At 38.0% G+C, this 20206-nt stretch overlaps 1 protein-coding gene across 1 annotated transcript in view; it reads left to right on the forward strand.

Moving 5' to 3' along the window:
• DCT (dopachrome tautomerase) overlaps positions 1 to 20206 on the forward strand; it is a 41985-nt gene that overhangs the window by 15825 nt on the left and 5954 nt on the right. Inside the window, exons 3-6 of the mRNA XM_044667232.1 lie at positions 2982 to 3082; positions 3461 to 3627; positions 8856 to 9035; positions 14536 to 14671. Coding sequence (XP_044523167.1) covers positions 2982 to 3082; positions 3461 to 3627; positions 8856 to 9035; positions 14536 to 14671 — 584 coding nt within the window. The remainder of the gene's footprint in view (positions 1 to 2981; positions 3083 to 3460; positions 3628 to 8855; positions 9036 to 14535; positions 14672 to 20206) is intronic.

Below are 20206 nucleotides of genomic sequence, written 5' to 3' on the forward strand. Positions count from 1 at the left end.
TGAGAGTTAGACGGATGTGTTCTTAGGTCTGATGCATCAGTACAGGTCAATTTGGTTTGGACTCCATTTCTCTAGAATGTCATGAAGCTATTCTCAGCTTGCCTGGGGTCTTTTTTTTTTTTAAACCCCTAATTTCCATCTTAGAATCAATACTGTGTATTGGTTCTAAGGCAGAAGAGAGGTAAGGGCTAGGTAATGGGGGTTAAGTGACTTGCCCAGGGTCACACAGCTAGAAAGTGTCTGAGGTCAGATTTGAAGCCAGGATCTCCCATCTCTAGGCCTGACTCTCAATCCACTGAGCCACCCAGCTGCCCCCTGGGGTCTTGAATATATTCCTGAGCCTACATCAGTGTAAATGAGACCTTCTGGCTGTTCCTGAAATGGGCCTGTGTTATGATGATGTAAGAAAATAATGGAAAGAGCACTGGATTCAAAGTCAGAAGATATAAATTCAGTCTTTAACTTTGCCTCTAACTTACTCTTTAGGGATAGCTAGGTGATACTTTGGATAGCACACTGGGTCTGGAGCCAGGAAAACCTGAGTTCAAATCTGGCCTCAGACATTTAGTAACTATGTGACCCTGGGCAAATCACTTGACCCTGTTTCCTAATCTATACAATGAGTTAGAGAAGGAAATGGAAAACTGCTCTGGTATCATTGCCAAGAAAACCCCAAATGAGGTCATGAAGAGTCCAAAATGACTGAATAACAGTAAAAAATACTAGTATCTGTTTCATATTGGCCACTCTTTAGAACTCAATTTCCTCATCTATAAAATGGGAGGCTTCCAAGTTCCCTTCCAACTCTCGATCTATGATAGTGAGATCCTCTGAATGATTAATTATTAATTAAATAAAATTAATTATCATTATATATAATTAATTATTGCACATAATTAATTATTAATCCTCTGAATTAAGCCATCCCCTCAAAATCAGGGAATAATAGATCTAGATCAGGGAGAGATCTCAGAGGACACTCAATGAGTGTTTAACTAGGCTATCCAGTCCAAACCCTTCATTTTACAGATGAAGAAACTGAGGTTCGTGGAGAGATAATGTGATTTATCTAAGGTCACACAGTCAATAAGAATCACAAAAGACTTGAACCAGTGCCAGTGCTTTTTCTACCATTCCCAGAATGACCTGGAATCTAATGCTGGTTTCTAAAAGTGAGGGATTTGTTTTACCTCTATTAATTCTTTATATTCTTGCTAGATTTTCCTTTAGCCTTTTCCTTTGGGACTTTCTGCCTTGGTTCTAGGTCAAAAAGAATCATGCAACCAAGGCTCAGAGATAGCAGATATTCTTGCAGGATATGTATGTGTGAATATTTAAATGAACCCTTATGGTTTTCATGTCATTATGTAAGATATTTGAAGGAAGCTTATAAAAAGAAAGAGGAAAATGTAGCTTCTAGTGTTTTCCATGGAATCAGTTTATACCCTGCACATTCATTAATCACCTTTCTGAGGTATTTATAAGCATCTGTCCACTCTCTTTCCTTTCAACAAATAGTTATTTAGCATCTACTATGGACAATGCATTAGGGGGTACCTCGATGGAAAAAAAAAGATATGTTCCATGCCCCTTAGACAATTGATAAGATATGTCAAATAATGCCAAAGGTGTTAAAATAAGAAGAATAATCAAGGAAAAAGCAAAGTAAAGTGAAAAGGCTGAAGAAGGACTGACTACTTCTAGCTGGGAGATTGGAAGCTTCGTGGAGGAGTTGTCCCTATATTGGGTCTTGAAGGAAGGGAAAGTCTTAAGAGATGGAGGTGAGCCAAAGTCCATTTTTGGTATGGGGGATGGATTGAACAAAGGTACAAGGGAGAACACAGGATAAAAATGGGAATTGTAGATAATTTTAGGATTTTGGTTTTATAACTGAAGGGAGCTCAGTGATTCTTATTCTCTGTCATTTAAAGGGTATAATAATACCAAGACTCAGAAAGTTTAAGGATCTTGGCTAGTGTCAAACAGATTGTAACATGAAAAGTCTGAATTTGAATTCAGGTTCTATAGTTGACTAGCACTCTTCCCATTGCTCTAAAATGGCGAATCATCCTGAATCATTGGCATGTACCATTGATGGATAGTATAAAATAGACACATTCTGAAAGAAGAAAAATAAAAGAGGAATGATGATCCAAAATATCCTCACATTCTGTGAAATATTGTACATATTTTTCTTTTTGGTCAGTCACTTTTCCAGTCATTTCCAACTCTTTATGACCCCATTTTGAGCTTTTGTTTTGGGCAAAAGACATTGCAATGCTTTGCTATTTCCTTCGCTAGCTAGTTTTATAGATGTGGAAACAGAGACAAACAGGTTAAGTGACTTGTCTAGGGTAACACAGCTGGTAAGTGTCTGAGGTCATATTTGAACTCAAGAAGATGAGGTTTTTCTGACTCTAGGCCAGACATTCTTTCCACTGTGTCATCTAGTGGGTAATCATATTGGTTTGAACTTCTATCTTGCCCTCCACAGTACTCTTTCTATCCTCAAATGATCATGACTATATTTTCTGCTTACAGATTGTAGTTCACAGAGTAGAATATAAACTCCTTGAGGGCAAGGGTTGTTTCATTTTCTCTTTATATTCCAGAACATTGGGGGTGCCTAATAAATGCTGGTTAAATTTTGATTAGATTGTGTGATCTTGGGCACCCACGCTAGATAATCTTTGAGATCCCTTCCTGCTCTAATTAATATGGTCTTAGATTAGCAATTGACAAACAAAAACCCATGGGCCAAATCCAACCTTCTGCTTATATTTGTATCACTCACGAGCTAATAATGGCTTTTCTGGATTTTGCTTGTAATCTGTAATTTTCTGACCTTTGCCTTAGACAAATGCCAGTTAGTAAATACCTCCTAAACCCCACCACAACCTTCCAAACCACAAGGTCAGAAAATCATTGACTCCTTTATATTAAATCTCTTAATGCCATCCTTACTCACTTACTTGTTTCAGGACCAGGGCGACCATTTAAAGCCATAGATTTCTCCCACCAAGGACCTGCATTCCTTACCTGGCACAGGTATCATTTATTGTTGCTGGAAAGAGATCTCCAGGTCAGTGAACATTTGTATATTTCCATGATCTCAGAAATGCTTACTTGGTAATTCTGGTCCTTCGAACTTTGTTGTAAATGTGGTAGGTGTTTATACTGACTGTTTCTGGAAATGACTTGACCAGATTTTTTTTAATTTTTAATTTTTAAAATTTTTTATTTTGAATATTTTCTCCTAGTTACATGTTTCATGTTCTTTCCCTCTCCTCAAACCTTCCTAACCCCCCCTTAGCCAATGCACAATTCCACTGGGTTTAAATGTATCATTGATCAAGACCTAATTCCATATTATTGATAGTTGGGCTAGAGTTATCATTTAGTGTCTACATCAACAATAATATCCCCGGCAGCCCATGTGTTCACTTCTTGATTTTTTTAGAGACTTACTGGCAATGAGTCCTTTGCACTACCTTACTGGAACTTTGCCACAGGGAAGAATGAGTGTGATGTCTGTACAGACCAGCTGTTTGGTGCATCAAGACTGGAAGATTCAACCTTGATTAGTCAGAATTCAAGATTCTCCCGCTGGGAAATTGTGTGTAACAGGTAATGGAGCATATAACTGGAAAGAAAATCTAGACAACCCAACCCCCTCCCCCTTTCCCCCAATTCCTTGGTGAGCCATATGCTAAATGTTCTTGTAAATGTCTGTTTTAATGCCTTTTAATATATGTTTAAAGGGTAACATGGAGGAATAATTGTGGGACTCAAAGAGTCTGGTGTTCGATGTCCCTCTTTAGGCATAGGCAAGGGGTTGCATTTGGTACAATCTTGGTGGAATCTGGCCTCTCTAATGAGAGGAACTAGATTCACTTTTCTTACAGGCTTCATTTTATTAAACTCCACCCTAGTAATCTGGGGAGAGATTTTACTTATATTTAGATTTAGGCATACATCTCGGTTTCCTTGAAAGGGATGAGTAGAAAGGCACCCAATATGCCATACAAAAAATGTGATTTATTTTCTACGTAGGAAAGAAATGCTAAAACACAAAGAATTCTCAGAATCTATGCACTAATAATAAGACTTAAACTTAACAAACGGAAGTGCTAGCTATTGTTATATCTTGAGATTGGTGCTTAAAGCCATTTAAATATAAAGTAGTCTGTAGAACTGCTGATGAAACATTTTCCATACTACCTTTTTACTGGCCAAACAAATTTTGGCATATATCTTGTGGTAAAACAGGCCAGGCTTGGGTCAATCCTACTATTGGTTGGTATCTCCAAAAGCACTGGAATAACTCCTTGAAATTTATTGAACTTTGGCCAAAAGGATCCAAGTTCCTCCCTCCACTTATAGACATAAGAACACCTCTAAATGTAGATGCATCCAACTGGGGACAGATATTTATTAACCTAAGATCAGAAGTGGACATATAAAGCAGAAGAAGCTGCCGGGGGCCCAGGCACAATATCATCCAGTCAATTGCTCCATTTGCCTTATGGGTATGACTGCCATGATGATATGGTGGAGAAGGTTCAGTTTTTTCTTACCCTTCTCTGTAAGTCTCAGTGTTACATGATGTCACTAAAGGACTGAACAAAAAGATATCTAGTTGGAGGTTTTTCTCCTCCTTTAATTGACACAGTATTCATTCCCTACTTCCCCACTACAATGGGTAGGGGAAGACCAAGAGGTCATTCAAGGGGTGCCTTAACAAAACACCAAGTCCTTTCAGAACTGGACCACCACACGACTAGAAGCAATTGGGAAATTCATCATCTCCAGTGCACCCTGGGAGTGTGTGAAGATTTGGGTCCATGTTCCCTACGATGTTCTTGATAAGCCAATTTAATTCTTCTTACAAAAGTATCTTTAAAAATTACATTCAGGTGTAGGCTAAAATTTATGTAGTTTGAACACCTTTAGCAAAGATGTACCTGAACTAAAATTTTAAATTATGCTTGCTGGGCTTCTTGTTTGTTTGTTTAAAATCTTTACTTTCTGTCTTAGTATTAGTTCTAAAACAGAAGAGTATCAAGGGCTAGGCAATTGAGGTTAAGTGACTTTCCCAGAGCCACATAACTAGAAAGTGTCTGAGGTCAGATTTGAACTTAGAACCTCCCTTCTCCAGGCCTGACTCTCTGTCTACCATTCTACCTAGCTGTCCCATGAACTTGCTAGTTTGTTAGGAAGCCCTTTCCAATACTTCAAAACATTGGTGATAGGGCTTTAAGCTCTAAATACATAGCCTTATGGTGATTTCATCAGGGCATTTCCTCCACCAGTTCTGATTGCAATCCTTGAATGCCTTAGTAGCATCTTTGTGAGTTGTGAAGGTCAAAATTATTCATTATTTGGTAGCCAAAAAGGGGATGATTCTCTTTGAATTTAGCAAGGCTGGTTCTTGAAGTACAAATAAGCTCATTGCTGGGCTTGGATCAATAGGTTCTTCCAGAACTTGTCCCTGATAGATAGAACCTAGAGTTATACCCATGCCAAGATGCAATCTGAGAGTAGGGCTTTTCACTAGAGGCAATTCAATCGAACAAAATTTATTAAGTACTTATAAAGCATAAAGCATTGTTCTGAGCCCTGAAAGAGGTATAAAATTTAAATTTTAAATAAGTCATGGTGCATTCTGTAGTCTAGAGCATATACTCTAGAGAGAGGAATAAAACATGTACACAGATAGCTGTCATACATTATGAATATATTAAGAAAGGAACAAAAAAATTTTCTATGTGAGGTCGGAGGGGAAAGTCATTGCCAACACTGGAGATTAGGTGTGATATTAGATGCTGGAGATAAGGAGAAAACCAAGACAAAACCGAAAGAACAACAAAAAAAAAAACAACCCTTCCCTTCAAGGAGCTTACATTATATCTACAAGATAGTTGTGCTACTTTGGTCAGGTCATTTAATCCCTTTAGTCTTCAGTTTCTATAAAATTAGGGTCTTTGAAACCTTTGAGCTTCAGCATTCTATTATTATTATATATTTTTAACTCCTACCTTCCATCTTAGAATTAATCTTGTGTATTGGTTCCAAATCTTGTGTATTGGGAGTTAAGTGACTTGCCCAGGGTCACACAGTTAGGAAGTGTCTGAAGTCAGATTTGAACCCAGGACCTCCTGTCTCTGGGTCTGACTTTCAATCTACTAAATCCCCTAGCTACCTCCTACAATTCTATTATTCTTGAGTAGAGGTCTGCATTAAAGGCAGCATGACATAGTATGTAATGTTTATGACTTAGAGTTAGGAAGATATGAGCTCAAGGCTCACCTCTGAAACATACTGTCTGGTTGACTCTAGGCAAGTCATCTGACTTCTCAGTACTCTAGGAAATGCTATAATATTTTGAGGACAGAGAAGGTGCCAATCTAGGCTATTAGAGAATTTCCCTGTATAGGAGTTCCTTATACTAAAGAAATTGCAGGTATAAAACAGAGGAATGACTACAAAACACTCTTTATAGAAACTGACAAGTAATTGGAGAATATTAACTGTATGTGGGAGGCCAAACCAATATGATAAAAATGACAATGCTATCTAAATTAATCTACTTATAGATTGCCATGCCAATAAAAATATTAAAGGATTACTTTAGGGAGTTTGAAAAAAATAATAAAGTTCATCTGCCGGAGGAGATCAAGAATCTCAAAGGAAATGATAAAAAAAAGTGAGAGAGAAAGGGATCTGGCAGTATTGGATTTCAAATCATTAACTACATATATACATATAATAACGCAGTAATCATTAAAATGGTTTACTACTGGTTAAAAAAAAACAACAGGTGAATATAGTTTAAACAAGTCAGGTCCATACCATACACAAGCAAACAAATCTTGTAGCTGATTGTTTGATAAACCCAAAGCTCAACATAAACTGCTGGGAAAACTGGAAATTAACCTGGCAGGAATTAGATTTTCATCAATATTTCACAATATCAAGAGAAGCTTTAAATAGATGCATGATTTGGACATAAGAGGACACATGATAAATTAGAGGAGTAAGGAAAGAATTTCTTAGCAGATCTTTGGGTAGGGAAAGCGTCTATGACCAAACAAGGGATAGAGAAGATCAAGAAGATAAAATGGACAGTAGTGGTTACATAAAATTTTTTACATAAAAATTTTGTTTTCCTTTTTTTGGGGGTAGGGGTTGGAGGAGGGAAGGAAGGGGATAGGTGTGTGAATTAAAAGGGAAGAGAAATAAATTCTTGAAAAATGTAAAACAAATAATAAAAAAAAACACCAAAGTTAATTCCTAGTCCTCTAAATCAAGCTTCTGTAGAATACTAGTTGAATAACCATAGGTAACGCATGAACTCTTAAAGTCTCTGTTTCCCCATCAATAAAATGGCATAAAATACCTGCCAGTCAAGATGCAGAGAAGATACATGGACCCAACAGATTTCTATGAAATTACCCTCCAAAGAATTTTGATGTAATGCCTCAAAACAAATTCTAGAGAGGCAGAAACAGGGTGAAACAACTTTTAGGCCAAGATAACTTAAAAGGTTGACAAGAAGACTCTGTAGCACCAGGATGAGAAAGGAGCATAGACGGGTACCAAGACAGGCCCTACCTTAGCAAGCAAGCATAGGCTTTGGGGGTAACTGAATCAGCAGCAAAGGCTTCTGGAGCTCTCAACCACAGACCAGAAGGCAATCAGACAACTGGTCAGGAGATTACAGGGGTTCCTTTGCTAGGTTCTAGGTGCATGACTCTGTTGCATTGCCCTTAGGCAGATCCTGGTCACAGTTCAAAGAGCTGTTCTAGAGCAAGGAAGAGCACCAGCACACACCAACATTTGCAGTGGTAGAGGAGAAGGAAATACTGGTCACAGTTACAAGGCGGAAAAGTATGTTTATGATTGCTTACAGACAAGAGCAGAGGTAGGGACAGTATTTGTGAATGACTTAGCCATTCTCAACATAGCAATTATCCAAAACAATCCCAAAAAACTTATTACAAAAAATTCCATCTACTTCCAGAGCAAAAACTGATAGAGTCTGAATCCAGACCAAAGCATACCTTTTTCATTTTCTTCCTTAATTTTTTGTTTTAGTTTCCTCTCAAAAAGAATTAATATGGGAAAATGTTTTACATGATTGCACATGTAGAATCTATATCTGATTTTTTACTATCTCAGTGAAGGAAGAGGAGTATAAGAGAATTCAAGATTCAAAATGTTAAAAAAATCAAATTTAAAAAGTTATTTTTATTTGTATTTGGAGAAAAACAAAATATTATCAAAGAAAAAACCAAACCAAACAAAAATACCTATTTCATTGCTGTGAAGGTCAAACCTTTGCAAAACTTAAAGTACTCTTTAAAGAAAAAACTCTTACCTTCTGCCTTAGAATCAATACTGTGTATTAGTTCCAAGGCAGAAGAGCAGTAAGAAGTACGCAATGGAGTTAGGTGACTTGTCCAGGGTCACACAGCTAGGAAGTATCTGAGGCCAGATCTGAACCCATGACCTCCCATCTCTAACCCTGCTTCTCAATCCACTAAGCCACCTAGTTGTCTCCTAAAGTAGTCTTAATATCAACAATTGTCTAGTCTTGCCTCAAAAGATCTGTATCCCCAAATCCTTTTTTGGCAGGAGAAAGGGCTCAATTTGCCATAGAAGTAGATATTTTCTCTATGTAGGCATCAAGATCACAGGGAAATAAATTTATTTTGAGATGAAGCCACAAGTGGTTTCCCCTTCCCCACTGACCCCAATTCATGATCTTTTCCATAATCTAACATTTCTATGGCTTCTAACAATTTTTTTTTCTTTTTCTTTTTCCTTTTCTTTTTTTTTTTTTTAAATCATAGCTTGGATGACTACAACCGCCAGGTTACCCTGTGTAATGGGACAAATGAAGGTCTGCTGAGAAGAAATCAACTAGGAAGGACAAAGGAACAGTTGCCCACCATAGAGGATGTCCAGGCCTGCCTTTCTCTTGAGAAGTTTGACAATCCTCCTTTCTTCCGGAATTCAAGCTTCAGCTTTAGGTTTGTGCTCTGACCTTTGCTGTAATGGTGTTTTATACCATCTGAAGATTTTCATTCCTGTGGTTGTCAGGAATAGCATTTAAGGGATTAAAACGGAACAAAGGTTAGAAAGAAAACTAGTGTTAGAGTGCAAGAGGGTGTCTAACATGCTGAGTGGCAGAGCAGGGTGAGAAGAGGGAATAATGGAAAGCTTTAATCAGTGATATGAAAGCCATCATTTAGCAGTACACTGATCTCCTTGGTATTAGAGTTTTAACTACTTTCTGGACAGGCTGTCAACAACAATTTTCTTATGCTCTTCATCTCTCTATTTATGTATAGGTAAGTGTTAAGGGCCAGGGGGCCCTTAATACAGGTACAAGACTTATAAACTTTGGGAATCTGTTCGGAGACTATGCTATTTTATGTGCAAATGAGCAAAATGTTTTTTCTGCTTTAAGTCCATGTTGTGGAAGTTTGATCAATCAAACGAGTCTTCTAGAGTAAATTTCATCCAAGGTACAATATAAAAATGTCACTAGTCATGTAATATTCAGAAATGGATTGATTTTTTTCCCACAATGACATAAAGTCTGATTAATTACTTACTAGAATGATGTGTGTGGCTATTAAAAGTAAGATAGACCAGAAAAGTAGCTAGAATTGGAAGAGGAGTGGATTGTGGATGCAGTTCTAGGATTGCATTTCATCATTCTCTCAGTAAACATTTATTAAACACCACTGATTTGGCGAGAAGATGCAAAGTTTTCTTTAGGCAGGATCCCTGTCCCCATGACACTTACAGTCTAATAGTCTAGGATCCCACTCGTAATACTGATTTCCCTGCTTCCTGGTAAATAGGTACTCTAATCTAGAGAATTAACTAATATTTTAGGGTTTGCAGGCAGAGGTATTTGCTGGGGGCAGAGCTGGGTAGAGTCTGGGCTGACATTGGGGAAAAAGCCAAAGGACAGGAAGCCAAAGTCGGGAGTGAGACTGAAGAGGGGGGTTGTCAGTAAATTTGAGTGAAGAGTATGAGGATAGGCGAGGCTCCAAGTTAAAATATTTGCTTATCCAACAAGTCAATTCCACATAGTTTTACCAAGTTCTTACTATTTTCAAAATGCTAGGCTAAGTGTTGGTGACCCAGACAGAAAATATCATAGTCTTTATGCTTAAGGAATTTATAATCTAAAGGAAAAATACAAAATGTAGTCAGTCAACTAGCACTGTAATTGGTGCCTAATTATGTTTCAGGCTCTGTGCTAAACATTTATTATACAAAGAAGAAGAAAAACAAAACCACTCCTACTCTCTCAAGTTGCTCCATTATAATGAAGGAGACAACAAACAGCTATGTACAAACAAGATGTAGTTTCAAAGGGAAGGGACTATGATTAAGGACGTCTGGGAGAGGAATCTTGAAGAAGACGGGGCTTTAGTTGAGAAGTCAGGGAAGCCAGAAAGTAGATCTCAGGAGGGAGAGTCACTGAATTTCAGAGCCAGGCTATGAAAGACTTTAAAAAAGCCAAACAGAGGATTTTTATTTGATTCTGGAGGTAAATAGGGAACTATATGAATTTATTGGATGAACCAACATCATCAGATTGATATTTAGGAAGATCAGTTTTATAGCTGATTAGATGATAGACTGAAGTGGAGAGAGAATTGAGTTCTAAACTGCTTTGAGCAGGTTCAAACCAGTCAGAAAACAGTTTAGACTGGCTAGAACTGTTCTAAACTGGCTCTGACAAGTCTGAGCAGATTTTGGCCAGTTCCAGCCAGTCAGAACTGGTTTTGACCAATTCCAGCCTGACTAGGCTGACTTGAGCTGGGACAACCAGTTCAGGCAGGCTGGAACCAGTCTAAATTGATTTTGATGACCTGTTCCATTCAGTCAGAAACCAGTATGAACTAGTTTGAGCTGATTTAAACCGGCTTTTCACTGAGTCTAACTTGTTTGAACCAGCTCAAACTGGTTTTGACTGGTTCTGTGTGGTTTGAGCCAGCCTGTCTTTGACCAATCTGAGCAAGTCTGACTAGGCCGAACTGGTCAGAGCTGGTTTGAATAAGTTCTATTGGATGGAACCAGTTCAAACTGGTTTTAGACTGGTTCTAGTCAATCTGAACTGGCTCAGACCAGCCAGAAATATTTTGGATTGACTAAAACAGTCTAAAATGGTTTTGAACCATTTTCATCCAGTCAGATCTAGGCTTGATTAGTCTGAGTTGGACTCTATTTCCAGCCAGTTCAATGGTTTTGACTGGTTCTAGCCTTTCTGTTTTTTTCCTTCTAGCTTTTCTTTAAGGTGTCTGAAACCCCTTTTGAACCTTCCAACTACTCCGTGAGGTAGGTACTGTTATTCCCATTTTACAGATGAGGAAACTGAGGCATAGAGAGTTACAAATTACTTGCAAAGGGTCAAAATTTGAACTTGGGTCTTCCTGACTCAAGGCAAGTACTCTACCACTATACCACCTTACTACTTCAGAAAAGAACTGTGAAGTCAGAGATACAAGACTTGGGCTCAAAATCTGACTTTATCATTGACTAGCTATATAAATACTTTGAGAAAATTACTTATCTAAGTCTCAGTTACCTAGTTTGTAAAATGGGGACATTTGTACTACTTACTTCATATGGTTGTTTTAAGGGTAGTATGTAGTAAATCCTGAAAAGCTTTTAAAAATGTCTGTCTGCATTATCATTTTTGAATTTCTCTCTCTCTCCCTTGTTGCTAATTTAATGTTGCTAATTTAATAAATATTATTCTTATTAATTTTAGCATTTCCTCAGTATGTTCACATATGATCAATACTTTTGGTCATTGGACAAAGCTGGAACATTCTGTAACCTAGGTCTCATTAAACTGCAGTGCTTGGAATAGGTTGAAACAAGTCTTAGACTGGTACTGACCAGTCAAAATCAGTCAAAATCAGTTTAGACTGGTTCTAAGCCAGTTCCAAGCAGTTCAGAACCGCTTCAAACCAGCTCAGACTGGTTCTTACTGGATGGAACTGGTCAAAACTAGTTTAGGCCCATTTAGAAACCATTTTAAGCTTGTCAAACCTGGTTCTGACCAGTCTGAAGTGGCTCAAACCAGTTTAGAACAGCCTAAAACTGGTCAAAAGTAGCTTGAACAGGTTTAAACCAGATTAGACCATGCCTGACTGGCTGGAACCAGTCCAAACCTGCTCAAAACAAGTTTAGAACAGCTTGAACTTGTCAAACCCAGCTTGGACTGGCTTAAAACCATCTAGAACTAGCCATAAGCAGCTGGAACTGGCTCAGACCAGTTAAAACTATCTTAGAACAACTCAAACCAGTTCTGACCAGCTCAAATTGGTCAAAACCAGTTCTGACTGGTTCAAACAAGTTCTGACTGCCTCAGACTGGTCAAAGTCAGTTTAGACTGGTTCTAGCCAGTCTGAAGTGGTTTCTGACCAGTTTGTACTGGCTCAAACCATTTTAGAATTGTTCTCAAACTTGGTTCTCTCTCTACTCTGGTCTATGCTCTTCTCTAAAGCACTGATTAAAAATACTGCCCAGTTTTTAACATGTTCACAGAAAAGAGCTTTATTATGCTGGATTTTTTGAAGCATTTAAACAGCTAGACTGAAGTGGAGATAACAAGAACTTATCGCCCTTTGTCAGTCTCAGCCTTTTTGTTTTATGTTGGTTTTTTTTTAATCCATGGGTACAAAAGATGGAAAGATTCTGAAAAATGGCTACATTTCAAGTATTTAGTTTTTGGCGATAACCAGAAAAAACTGACTAAGAGAAGGAGAAAACAGGGAATCAATATAAGGATAGGTGGGAAGTAAGAATGTAGAGAAGTCAAGAAATATTCCTTTTCAGGAAAGCCCTTGGCCTAAGTCTGGAACCTACATATGAAAAGAAACTTGCCACTTGGATGACAAAGAAGTATTTCATGACAAAACAGGTGTTTGGCAGCTATTGTATTAACACCAACTTTGCCATAGTCTCCTTTACCACGGGATTGGATGAGGTCCCAAATGAATGGGTAAAGGGAAAAAAAAAGGGTTGAAGATGGAGTCTTGGGAGACTCCTACACTTGCAGGGCTCGAAGATATAATTAATTATCTAAGAAGATTAATAAGGAGCATTCATGCAGGTAGGAGAAAAGCTTAGAGTACAGAGTCACTGAATTCAAAGTAGAAAAGAGGACAGTCATCATTACAATATGGATAGTCAATACTACAAAGGTCATGGAGAATGAGAACTGAGAAAAGGTTGCAGCATTTGTCAATCAAGAGAACATGGAGATTTGGGAAGGAGTAGTTTGGGAATAGGGGCAGGCTCAGAAGCAAGATTTGAAAACTGGGAAATTGTGCCCACTATGTTACTATCCAGTGGAAACACTTTGTCTTTGCTGAAAAATATGGAATCTTGAATTGCCATAAAATAGATACATGGTGTGAATAGCAAAATTTCCTGCATTAAATATATATGAAACAGATAAATCGATACATGGTGTGAATAGCAAAATTTCCTCACATTAAACATATGTGAAATATTAGAGGCAAAATGAAAAAGGACCCCTTACTGTGATTGGGCAATACCCACCCCTACCCTCAGGTAGTCAGATGGTATTTGGAGACAAGAAGACCTAAATTCAGATCCTAAATTCAGATCCTACCTAACTAGGATTGTCATCTAGGACAAGTCACTTAAACTCCCAGCCTCAGTTTCTTGATTTCTAAAATATATAGGTTTGATTCAATGTTTTTAAATATCACTTCCAGTTCTAACTCTGTGGTCCTCTGATACTGTTTCATCCTAATCAATTGCTTGCTCTTGCCTTGATATTGTTCACTCATGTCTGACCCTTCATGACTCCATGGGCCATAGTGGTTTGCCATTCTTTTTCCAGTGGATTAAGACTAATAAAGATTAAGCAGCTTGCCCAGAGTCACACAGCTAGAAAATATCTGAAGGCAAATTTGAACCCAGGTCCCCCTGACTCCAGGCCTGGCATTCTATCCCCTGTGCTGCCTAGCTGCCCCTCTCCTGTGTAATTCTTAACTGTAACCTTCCATGAATTAGCCCGTATTATTGTTATTATTTTTGGTATTTTGTGGGTACCAGAACATGATAGCATATGGTGGAGTGGTTTTTGCCATGCTAAGTATAGGTCTTCATACCATGATATCTCTTTAACTGAGGAGGTTCTGAACTGATCCATGACCAGGAAGGAGGACTGAAAGATGGCTGAAATTTTGGATCTAGGTAACTGGGGGGATAGTGGTTATAGAAGTTGGGAGAAAGAGGACTCTTTAGTGAGGCAGGGAAGATAGTTTTGAGCTTCACTTTTCTTATCTATAATCTCCATTTTTCATTTTTTTTAAAAAACGGGGTCTAATGCCAAGCCTATTAAATATGCTCATTACATATGACTTTTTTAGTCTCCAATTTAGTAGACTATCACTATTTGGGCTATACAAAAAAGATCTTTTGAAAAAAAACACAGATATCATATTTCATATTTATCTTATGCAGGAATGCCTTGGAAGGATTTGATAAAGCAGATGGAACCTTTGATTCACCAGTAATGAGCCTCCATAACTTGGTTCATGCTTTCCTGAATGGCACTAGTGCTTTGCCCCATTCTGCTGCGAATGATCCAATTTTTGTGGTATGTTCTTTTTAAAGAATTACAGAAGATAAAGATGCCTCAAAGGCAAGTTTTTTTCCCTTGAGAATTAAAAAAATTAAATCAAGATTTGGCAGGTAAGTACTACTTAATCTAAGAGCTACTGCTTGGGTCATGCCAACATGTGCAGGTGTTAGCATCCTAAAGGCTGCTCTAATTAAATATCTCCATGCCATTGCTTCAGTAGAGAGTAACTTTTTAAAAAAAAATCCTTACTTTCCATCTTAGAATCAATACTATGTATTGGTTCCAAGCAGAAGAGTAGTAAGGGCTAGGCAATGGGGGTTAAGTGACTTGTCCAGGGTCACACAGCTAGGAAGTGTCTGAAGCCACATTTGAACCCAGAACCTCCCACCTCTAGGCTTGGCTCTCAAGCCACTGAACTACCCAGCTACCTGCAGTAGAGAGTAACTCTTTTTTTTTAAGAGAGTAACTTTTGACAGTTGAATGGCTAATTTTAGGTTATGAAAAAGTTTATCCCTATTTAAAGATTAATTTGGTTTTGAAAACGTGCTCAGTGGGAGCATGTCCTGAGACAAAAAAAAAAAGTTGCCCAGGGGTCTCATAACAATGGTATGCCAATCATCCTCAGTACAAAGTACACTAAGAAGCATTCAATGACACAAAAATCAGCATTTCATACACATAGTTATATAACTCATCTCTGGTAGATGGTTTTAAAGCAATAATGAAAAGAAATTTCAATCTTGATTTTTTTTCTTAAGCTGTCCCTATTGTAAGATTATTTTTGTACTCAGGTATGTCCAGACTACACGGCAGCAACAACTATCCCATTTCTGGTCCCTCAGTACTTTATTATTTATAATTTCTTTTTTTTTTAAACCCTTGTACTTTTCGGTGTATTGTCTCATAGGTGGAAGAGTGGTAAGGGTGGGCAATGGGGGTCAAGTGACTTGCCCAGGGTCACACAGCTGGGAAGTGGCTGAGGCTGGGTTTGAACCTAGGACCTCCTGTCTCTAGGTCTGACTCTCACTCCACTGAGCTACCCAGCTGCCCCTATTTATAATTTCTTTTTGAAAGATAGTATAGTGATAGAGTAGAGTTAGGTTCTAAGTAAAAAAAGCTCTAGGTTTAAGACCCGCCTTTGATTTAGTGTCTTTGCCAAGAAAAACCCAAATGGGGTCATAAAGAGCCAGACACACCTGAAAAATGACTCAACAGCAACAACAACACATTTGTGTAGCCCAGCTCTTTCTTATTTTTCTACTTTCCCACCCTCAACACATTATAATTTTTGGTTGCCAAGCAAATAACAATTCCAAATTTGAGAGAGCCTGCAGTATCTATCCTAAAATCTTCATTTCTACCTCCACCTATGTCCACCTCCAATTTTTTTTTGATCTGGGAAATACAGTTAGAAAGAATAACAAGTTGAAATGAGTGTGGCTATATAGAGTTTAATTGTAATAACTCTATTCATTGGTCTCCACTCCTTTTCTCAAGTATTCCACAATATGAGTGGAAGAGCATCGTTGGGGAACCTTTCTGGAGTTCAAGTGCCCAGAGGGTAAATTCAAGCTGTCTGTGAGCCCCCAAATTACCTGAGAGATGAGGGAGGTAGTGCTTGGTTTGGGTGGCTGGACAGAGGGGCAGGGAATGCAAAAAAAGTCCTTGGGTGCTGGGAAGAGGGGGAACAGGGCAGCTCTCTGCGTGCCAGCTTGGCACATATGCCAGGTCTTCGCCTATGCTGGGCTAGGCAATCACAGTTAAGTGAAGCTCACTGCTAGGAAGTGTCTGAATTCAAATTTGAACCTAGGTCTTCCCAACTCCAGGCCAGGCTCTCTATCCACTGAGCCACCTATTGGTTTCTCTCCCACAGTATCTAAAGTAAGTGGCTCACCATTTGCTGAAGAGAAAGCTATAGCTGGAGGCAAACTGAAAGAAATTAAAGCAGTGCATTTGCTAGCAATTGGAGTCACTAACAAAATAGATAAGTAGAAGATTAAATTGTCACAATCATTAGATATTAAGTTTTAAATACAATAGCTTGCAGCTCAATCCCTCCCCTCCCCAAAGGGGACATTTCTGAGTATAGTGGCTTTTTCCAGACATTGTCTGGCTTCACCTGGGGAGGACAATGTTTGGACATTGGTAAAATCACTGCAGCCAATTTAAAATCCCTTTCACAGCTTAGCTCTCTGAAAAGATTTAAACTGGACTGGTCCTCAGTCTTCCCTTGTCCCTTAAATAGGGTTCTGAATTTTACTGATTCAGAGGATCACAGAATTAGATGGAGAAAAGACCTTAGAAGTCATTGAGCCCGTCCCTTTCATTTAGCAAATAAAGAAAATGAATTTGAGAGATGTTAAGGGACTTGCCTTGGGTTGCATAGTTAAAAAGTGGATGAGGGGAGTTTTGAGCCCAAATCTCCTAATTCCAAGTCCAATGTCACTCTGCCACTCTACCTCTCTTCATGGCCAGTTCATTTAGCTTGGTTGTACATTTGAACTTTGCTTTTTTTTTTTTTTGAAAAGTCAGAACACACAAGTTTATGGATTAAATTCAGTCTTATATGGGCATCATTGGTAGTGCCTCCAAATAATCACTATGACATCAAAGATTACTAATCACAGATCACCATAACATACAATAATAATGAAAAATTTGAAATATTGCAAAAGTTTCCAAAATGTGACACAGAGACATGATGGGAGCACATGCTGTTGGAAAAATGGCACAGATAGAATCCCTCTACTAAGGGTTTCCACAAACCTTCAATTCATGAAAAAAACAAGAACAAAAAAAAGATATGTGCAAATCGCAATAAAAGGAAGCATAGTAAAATGAGGTTTGCCTGTGTTCATATTCTGGCTGTCTGCTTTTGTACTACTTGTGTGAGCTGATGCAATTCTTTTAACTTTTCTGGGTACTATTTACCTCATATGCTAAAGGAAGAGTTTGAACTAGATGATCTCTATGTTTCCTTCCAAATCTAAATCTTTTGAAACTTTCCGATGCCCTCAGATGTTTTCTAGTCTAACTCATACCTGATAAAGACTTTCTTTTAGAACATCTAACACAAATTGAACTTTGCTCTTCATTCATTTATCTATCTATCTATCTATCTATCTATCTATCTATCTATCTATCTATCTATCTATCTATCATCTATTTATTTACTTGCTTGTTTGTTTGTTTATTCATTTATTCATTTATTTATTCACTTATTTATTTATTCATTCATTCATTCACTCATTTATTAGTCTATCTATCTATCTATCTATCTATTTAAGTATTCATTCATTCAGTTATTTATTTATTTACTCATTCATTTTTTTCATTCATTCATTCATTCATTCATTTATCTATTTATTTATTTATAGAGATAAAATGAATTATTCAAGTTCACATGAGTAGGAAATATCAGAAGCAGAATTTGGACCCAAATACTTGGACTCTAGAGCCAGAAGTCTTCCCACCCATACCACTTTTGTTTTGACATCATAGGTTTTTTCCTTTGATCCTTCTGAACTTTGCTTTTTAAAGGTCTCAGGTATGCGTAGATGAGAGAGAACAGTGGAAGGTTGAACAGAGAGAAACCATTCAGATATATTGAGTTTCTCGACTTAGAAGTTGTACATTCCAATGGCCCCCTCCAGGGAAACATGTAAAAGGCACCACAAGAGACTCCATGAGTTTACTATTGAAGAGGTCACTATGAAGGTGGGGAAACTAGAACTGGTTTAGCAAGGAGCCCATCTGCGATGTGACTACCAAGGTGGGATGGGGAATCATGGAATCTGGTAGCATCCCATTTTAACTAATTACTCTTGTTAAAGAGGTGCTAAATGCAGGAGTTTCTAATTTGATGTAGTGCACTACCAGGGTCCTCTGTTTTCAGTGATTTGAGTCAAACCTTGGTCTGGTAAGGAGCTACCCTAGTTTCAGTTCTTCTGGAGGACCAACTGGTTCAGAGACCATGGGTACTTCAAGAGTTCTTTGACCAAGTGGAGGATTTCCTGGATCACACTGGGGACCTAGACTAAGTAAAAGGAATACTAAACCTAGTGGAGCCAGACTTTTCCCTTTATTGCTCCTATGAGCTATGTGAACTGTTGTCTGGGCAAAAAAGAGTTCACTCCTTAGTGACTGTGGGTGCTTTGCCATTGTGGTGGTGGAAACCCCCCAGAGTAGCACTCAAAGTCCTAAAAACAATATAGGGCAGAGGACCCTAAGAGGGATATTTCAAACACACACACACACACACACACACACACACACACACACACACACACACCCTTTGATTTCAATTTAATCATGGGTTCTTTGTGAAGAAACTCCCTCTACCAATGTAGACTGTCAACAGTTCTTCTTCTATAGATGTTCTTGTTCAATCATCTCCAACTTTTTATGACTCCATGGACCATAACTATGCATGGAGTTTTCTTGGCAAGGATACTGGAATGGTTTGCCATTTTCCTTCTCCAGTGGATCCTCTGGATCATTTTTGGCAGTTAGATGACTTGCCCAGGATCATAGAAGTGTCTGAGGCTGGATATATGAACTCTCTTCTTCCTAACTCCAAGTCCAGTGCTCTTAACCTCTCAGACACAGCTGCCTCTTCCACCTATGGTCTTAGAGAATCTCCTGGGGCACCAAGAGGTTAAGTGTCTTGCTAGGACCATAGAGCGAGTCTCTGGAATAGTTTGCCATTTCCTTCTCTAGCTCATAATTACAGATGAGAAACAGAGGCAAACAGGGTAAAGTGACTTGCCCAGGATCACACAGCTTGTCTGAGGTAAAATTTTGAACTCAAGAAGATGAATCTTCTTGACTTCAAACCTGGCATTCTATCTTTCTCTTCACTGTGCCATCTATTTGTCACATAAACCTAGCTTTAGGTCAGAGCATCCCTTCCTATAAGGTATCTTTAGAAACAAGGTTATTTTGAGAGAGTACTGATTGTCAGTACTCTCAGTCAGTCAGTCAATACATAGTCAGATGTGAAGCACATCTAAATGATAGTAGGGGCCAATGTGCATAATATGAAGAGCTTCATAAAGGTAATATTGCAAAATGGTCACCCAAGGTTATTTCTAGAAGTCAGGTTATATAGTTGGAAAATTCACTTCTATAATTTTAAAATATAGAATGGTCAAGATTGTTGTATTTGAAGTCAAAAGTCTTAGATTCAAACTTCTACTCTTTCACTGATTAGCAAATAAGAAGAGTGTTAAAAATGTAGCTGTCTATTATTAGAATAAGAGAAGAAGATTTCCAAAGGGGGTTGTCTACTACAAAAGAATTATTTTATTTTACCTTTTCTCTTGATAAAGGGCACAAATTCATATTTTATATTCATTTGAAAGTATATTATTACATGTTCAAATAGCCATGTAATATTATTTCCCAAAAAACATTGTTAAAAATTAAAATAAAAAATTTTAATGTAGCTGTCCTTGACTTTCTGACTCAGAATCATCATTGCTGAGTCATTGATGTTCTCTGTGCCTAGGACTTCAGAATAAATGCTTTTTTACTAACAAAGAAGTCTCT

This window comes from Gracilinanus agilis, chromosome 3 (assembly GCF_016433145.1).
Source record: "Gracilinanus agilis isolate LMUSP501 chromosome 3, AgileGrace, whole genome shotgun sequence".
In the NCBI taxonomy this organism is placed as follows: domain Eukaryota; kingdom Metazoa; phylum Chordata; class Mammalia; order Didelphimorphia; family Didelphidae; genus Gracilinanus; species Gracilinanus agilis.